The 7,058-nt window shown below is 48.6% G+C and overlaps 1 protein-coding gene across 1 annotated transcript in view; it reads right to left on the bottom strand.

Moving 5' to 3' along the window:
• Positions 1–6,689: 6,689 nt before the first annotated feature.
• The window catches only part of T265_08416 (hypothetical protein), a gene marked incomplete at both ends in the record, with an annotated part of 10,310 nt that continues 9,941 nt past the window's right edge, over positions 6,690–7,058 (bottom strand). Inside the window, one exon of the mRNA XM_009174215.1 lies at positions 6,690–6,935. Within this exon, the coding sequence (XP_009172479.1) occupies positions 6,690–6,935 (246 nt within the window). The remainder of the gene's footprint in view (positions 6,936–7,058) is intronic.

Raw genomic sequence — 7,058 nt, 5'->3', positions numbered from 1 at the left:
GTTGGGGCATATTTTTGCCGGCCCACATGGATACTGGCCTGGTGTTTACTGTGGGTAACAAGGTTAAGCGGCATCGCCTATAGGAACGGGTATGAAAGACCTACTTTGGCCATTGGATTACGTGACCACACATAGGTGAGATCTCATAATCAGCGTCGCACATACAAGTGGGCCTAGAAGTTACAATAAGTATTAGAGATGAGTGGCAAAGCGTACAGTTATGAGTATAAGTGGCCCTCGTTGGTCGCCGGACTAGGCTGCCGTGCATAGGTGAGGCCCCATAATCGGCGTCGCACGTAGACACGGACCAAGTAGTTACCATAAGTAGCCAAATTGAGTGCAAACGGATACCGTTATCATGGCGACCGCTCTATGGTTGCATTATCTACCGGCTAGTCATACATATCTGGAAGAGAAGATCATCCACAGAGATGGCCCTTTCATTGCCGCTGCACGGTTCATGCTGCTCTCTAACAAAATTGTACTTAATAGAAGTTGAGACCCATGGGAAAATGTTTTGTGACCAGGCTGGCCGGAGAAAATCCTCCCATTTGTTAGATCTGAGGAGCATGAAGCCAACAAACGTCAGTGACCGATCTTCTAGGGTGGAATTTGCATTAGATATTCTAGATGTGTTTTTTATTCTAAATAAACACCGACGGGCGCAAAAATATACCTAATTGCAAATTCTTGTTTTATCTCGCTTAAACCGGTGACAATGCAAATCGGTGATGGAAGCGGCCTTGAAATTTTGCTTAATTAAACAAAATACTACGAGCAACATGCAACCGGAAGGTGCAAAAGGATCAGACTAAATTCTTGTTAAAGTCAAAACTTCCAGCAGCCTATAGTATCGGCGAAAATAATTTTGTATTCTTTCAGTTAGTGGCTCTTGAATACGCCAACCAGGTTGTTTACTCAAGACGAACGAAGGACGTAGCCGTCATTTAGTTAGTCGGGCGAGCTTTTTACGAAAGTGGTCATGGGCCTTAAATCCGTGGAATACGACACCCGTCTCGAGATGCTTGATCTCTCCCCTGGAGTATCGTCGCCTCCAAGGGGACCTAATTCTTACCTATACACTGTTTGAAGAAGGCTTGTACAACAGGTTTTCCATCGTTGACCCACTAAAACACGGGTAGATATGGTAAGACGATTTCTGGGTGCAGAGCCCACGCTTTCATTAGGTAATTATTTTCTCATGTTGGTTGGTTGCTGTGTGGAACAAGCTTCCTCCTGCGGTTGTCCATGCTCACTCTAGACACTTATTTATGCCAGTCTTTGAGCTGGCAAGCGTGCTGCCTGGTGATGAGCAGCGCTACACCCTTTGTTCGCTTGTGCCTTTTTAGTGAACTACAGCCGATATACGACAAGAACGATGCAGTCCCGGGAAACTTGCAATAATTTCTTGATTCTGTGTCAACCCGTGAATCTGTGACTGCGGCAGAAATTTGCTGCCAATCTTTGGTCAACAGCAAATCTGGTTGCCAAAAAGACGGTGCTAAAAGAGCTACAAGCAGCAATGGTCGAACGTTTCGCCCACGGGAAAAATCGTTGTCCATTAAAGCTAAAAAGCCCGAGCAACACGGGCTCTCACGGTGCGGAAAAACCTTGCAAGCGAAAAGCATGCCCAGAAACCACGAAGATAGGAAGCAGACGGTATTGCCCCAGTGGCTCATTTGGATCCTTGGTCTCAAACCCGGCGCACAACTAATAAGTCTGCTGACTCCCCTGGTCACTAAAATTTCGGCTACCCATCCTTGGAGGCAGTAGAGACAGTGTTGAAATGCTTGTCTACAAAATGCCTCAGCCTTTTCAACAAACTCTGCGTCATCCAGCTTGCCTTGAACAACCGTCTATAACCTCGCTCACAGAAGCCTGACTCACACCAGATGTTTCTGACGCGGAGATCTCAATAGATGGTTACTCTGTTGTTCGAGCTGACTCAAAACGAGGGAGGGCTGGTGGGTTTGCTCTGTACTTACACGCGGCCCTACCAATCCCGATTGTCTTCTCAGATACTACTCCCACACTTTCTTGCGATGCACTGTGGATCCAAATCCCGCTGCGTGGGTCCGATTTTCTACTTCTGGGTGTGATCTAATATAGCCCCTACAGCTTGCCCGAAGATGACCCCATACCAACCCTGGAGCAACACTTTTCCAAAAACCACTTCACTCATCTCCTGCTGGTAGATGACTTCAGCGCTCGAAAGGCCTCCTCCAGCGCGTGGGATCAAGCGGACATTTTTGGGTGGTGCTGACTGAAGTCGTTCAACAGAGCGCTTGGACTCAACATTTCGTTGCACACACCAGACACCATGCAGGCCAACTACCATCTTTCCTGGAATTGTCATCACCAACGAAAGACACTTCGTTGATTAGGTATCAATCAACGCTCCACTGGGACATAGCGACCACTGTGTGCTGACATTTTATTTCATCTGCCATTGGGCCAGAAATCACGAACCTCAAATGTGGTTCCGAGAATTCTGCCGTGCAAATTTCTCGGGAATGCGCATTTTCGTTGAACAAGTTAGACTGGGAACAGCTCCGGTGGAGGAATTATATAGGACCATTGTCCAGAAAGTTCACGCTGCTGACGCGATGTTTGCCCCCCAAAAGCCAGCACGTAGTTGGGTGAGCCGCAGGAAACCAAAAATGTATTCGGCGATCTCTGGAAAAGAGGTTCCAACTCTTCTCAAAAGGTCGACTACAGGGGATGCAGAAGATAACCTGGCATTTCGTAGAATGCGGAACCGCTGTAAATCAGAAATCCGCAAATGGAACATATGGAAACAAGCCACCATTCTGGACCTCGCTCGAAAAAACATAAACGTCTTGTTCAAATACATGAGACGTCGCCGCAGAAACAAGCCATCCAAGTTCTCCTTGAGGGACAGGAACAATAAACCCACGAGTGGTCAAACAATGTTATCTGAGGCTTACAGAGAACACTATGCAGGTCTATATTCAGCCCCAACATCCTCGTCACATCCACTCTTGTCTAGGCGTAACTACGAACAGGATCTAACCGACTTGGTCCGCACGGTGGAGGACATTCGTCAACTCTTGCACAAGATCAACCCATTCTGCGCGTTTGGGTCCTACGAGGTTGATCTAAGGATCCTGAAATAAACGCCGTCCACACTGGCAAGTCATTTGTACCTGGTATTACGTCAGTCGCTTGAGGAAGGCCGCCTTCCCTCCGCTTGGAAGGAAGCGATTCTCATGCCAATCTACACAACTAGTGACGGACTATCGCCAGACGGTTACCGGCCTCTAAGCCTCACTAGCGTGCCGTGCAAGGTGCTGGAACGCATTCTGAAGCGAGCTGTCTTAGATCACCTCACTTCCATCAACCTGATATCTCCAGCTCAACACGGATTTCTCATAAACCTTCCTTGCGTGACAAACATGCTCGTGTTTATGGACAGGTTGACCCGAGCCAAGAACGAGGGACTCATATCGGACGCCATATTTTTCAACATATAAAAAGCATTTGATAGGGTCCCAAACGTACCGCTGCTCCACAAACTCGAGTCTTACGGGATTCAAGGGAAAATGCTTCACTGGATCGAGGCGTTCCTATCAGACAGATTATTCCGAGTGAGAATAGGCTCGACCTACTCCGCTCCATCACCGGTCTCCATTGGAGTTTCTTAGGGCTCCGTTCTCGGACCACTGTTGTTTCTGCTCTACGTCATCATCCTTCCAGATGTTCTTGCAAGTTCATGTCTACTTTTTGCGGACAACTTGAAATCCTGGAGTTGCAATGCAAGTGCCCTCCAAATGGATGTAGACGCTGCAAAGCAGTGGTCGTTTGACTGGGAGCCTTCCCTGAATGACGAAAAATGCGTCCATATGTCGTTTGGAGGGAACTCAGCGAATGCCCTTTTCATGCACGGTGAGAAGGGACCAGAAAACACCATGAGGACAGACGCCAAGAAGTAATTGTGTATCTGGGTCTCCTCAAACTTGTCCTCGCTGCACCATGAGGAATCGGCCTAAAAGCATCTGGCTATTTACAGATGACCCGACGCACCTTCTCCCGTATTACTCGCATGGACTTCCAAATACTCTATGGGGTCTACTTCAGACCGCTCCTGGAATACACGAACCACTCAGGATGCACGAAAGACGTCAACCTCATTGAGCGTGTCCAGCGAGCCGCCACGAAAAATGTTGCAGGCCTCAAATCCGTGGACTACGAAACGCGTCTCGCGATGCTTGATCGCTTTCCCCTGGAGTACCGTCGCCTCCTAGTGGGCCTAATTTTTACATATGCCCCGTTTGAACGAAGCTTGGCAAACAGGTTTCTTATTGTCGACCCAGCAAACACCCGGCGAGGACATAGTAAGAAAATTTTCAAGCTCGCAGCACACGCATTCATAAGACAAAATTTTTTCTCATTTCGGGTAGTAGGTGCGTGGAATGACCTTCCTCCGACGATTGTCCACGCTCCTTCTAGAACCCAGTTCGAAGCACTATTAGACATTTATTTATGTGAATCCTCGCGCTGGCAAGCATACTGCCCCGCGCTGAGAACATAAAGAGCAGTGCTACACCCTTTTCTCACTTGTGCCTTTCAGGTGAACGACAGCCACTGACCGACAAGAACAAAAGCGACCCGGGAAACTTGGGCAAAAGCCTCGATCCTGTGTATCAATCCGTGAATCCGTGATTCCGTGACTGATTGGCGAGGATGTGGGCCAATCAAAATCGGGTTCTTTAGCTCCGTGGCTCTCCCCTGTCACGCAAATTTGAATGTGGGTTCGTTGTAGTATACGATGTTTGTCAGTTTGATTGATTCATTTGTAAGTATTGGTGGTGCAAAACCTTGCTTACTGGGCTTTGGCTGATGACCTTTGTTTCTGTTTTCCATCCACAGAAATTGTCGTGAACACCTGCCTTCGGAGAATCACTGTCCCCTGGTGCTTCCATAGCGTGCATATTACATCATAGGCTATCTCGCGCTTAGTCTGAATATAAGGCCGTAGTAATTTCCCTATCATTCGAAGGTCACCACCAAATTTCCGTGCTTTTTGGTATAGCATGGTGGCTGAAACACAAACTCTTATGGGGGTTCGCGCCCCGCTGGCATGTTTTCTGGGATGTCGCGCAACCGTTACAGATATAGTGTGACATTAGGTTGGCCTCAGCAGCTGGTCTATTTGTCAGTTCTTCGGGTGTATCACGCCACATCTGAAGCTGAGTCCTATTTACTCTTCTATCCCCGACGTCGTGGATTGTTCAAGACGGTAACATCTCGAACCATACAGACGTTCCCCCGGCAGTCGGTAACGACAAGCGGACCTTACCGTCAACTGCCCACCTTCCTCAACCCCATTCCACTACTTCCCAGGATTCTGTGTTTCTTCTAGTTGACATTCGCGCTTTTCGGGAATTGTCGTGCCTTCCCACTTACCGTTTTCCGTCTAATCATTTCCTGGAAGGCACACTAGTTTTTTAAGTTTTCCTCTCTTAGCTCCTTCAGAGCAGCGTGTTACTGACCACAACCCGATTTCCTGATCAACCGGAAGGCGCGGATATCAACCGTATATCAGCGTGAACCGGGACTTGCCTGTGGTTGGCCAAATGGAAGCACGATGAGCTATCAACACCATCGACAGGATCATTTCCCAGTCACCTTTGTCTACCAGCCACTCCTTGGTCGTTCACTTATTACATTCGGTTAGACCGTTTGTTTGGTATAGTGTCTCCCTTAGCCGCCCGGTGCCCACCTTCTGCAATTAACTCCTAATCACTTCGCTCTCACAGCAAGGCCACTGATCGGTTAGAATCATTTTTTCCACCCCATGGTTGATGCATTACCCCTCCGCTGGTCGTCTTCGCTGGCCGCCTGGGCCCACCAGGACAAGTATTGTCATTATCACGATATATTGATTTCCGCCGGTCGTCACCGGAAAGGGGCCCATTACATCAACGGACCATAACTCGCCGATTTCTGAGACGGGGCTGAGTTCCATGGGATGGGTCGCCCCTGTCGTATTTTCCTTCATTAGTTCGCATCGCTTACAGGACACCACATAATGCATCACCTCACTTCCTATCTCGTGCCAATAGGCCTTCCGCCGAAGTAAGCCTTACGTCCTGGTGCACCCTGTGTTGCAGCTCGTGGCATTCGAAGATCAGCTTCCGTCCTAAGACGCGAGGTATCACGGGCAGCACATCATCAAAATCGGTGGCGTTCCTTGAAATTATGCCAGCTCCACTCAGACTCTGTCTATCGAAGTGACTCTAGAACGTTTCCAATTCCTTGTTTCCCCCCTCGCTCTCAGTATTCCTTCCATCCAACAAGGCGGTTGCAACCTTCCGTAACACAGGATCTTGCCAGTGGGTTTGCACCAAGCTTCCGGAATCCAGTTCGACGATGAGGCTATTTTCACCAATCATGATCTTGGGATCCTCATATTCAGCATCTGGTCTTGACAGCCAATCAGCCAGGTGGTTCTTCTTTTATAGCACTTACTGGATCGTGAAGTCGTACTTTTACAACCGGAGTGCCCAGCGCGCGAGCTTCCCGCGATCTCTGGTGGTCTTGATCCTTTCCATGGGTTTTTGATCGGTCTCGACATGAAATTTTTGTCCAAGCAGGTATGGCCTCCACTTATCCAGGGCCTAGACGATTGCTAAACATTCCCAGTAGTCGAGTACTTCTGCTCCGGGTTAGTCAATCACACGACTGGCATATTCGATAACTCCATTCCTGTGCTTTAGGACTGCGCCGATACCGCGGTCACTAGCGCCTTCTGCAACAATGAACATCCCTCCTATCCTGGGCAGTTTGAGAGTCAGTTGCTGATCCAACTTCCGTGCTTTGACACGTTCGGAAGCCTCACGTCCTCTGGTCCATTCGAATTTTCGATTTCGCCCGAGAAAGTCGTACAGTGGAGCAGCAGTCCTGTTGAAATCCTTAACAAGCCGACAATAGTATGCTGCTCGTCCAAGTAGCTACCTTAGGGTCCGCTTTGAATTGGGATCAACACAGTCCTCGATCTTTGCCAGTTTTTCTGACAGTGGGGTAACCTCTTCCTG

This window comes from Opisthorchis viverrini (assembly GCF_000715545.1).
Source record: "Opisthorchis viverrini unplaced genomic scaffold opera_v5_220, whole genome shotgun sequence".
Lineage (NCBI taxonomy): Eukaryota > Metazoa > Platyhelminthes > Trematoda > Opisthorchiida > Opisthorchiidae > Opisthorchis > Opisthorchis viverrini.
This window is presented reverse-complemented; position numbering and strand designations above follow the sequence as displayed.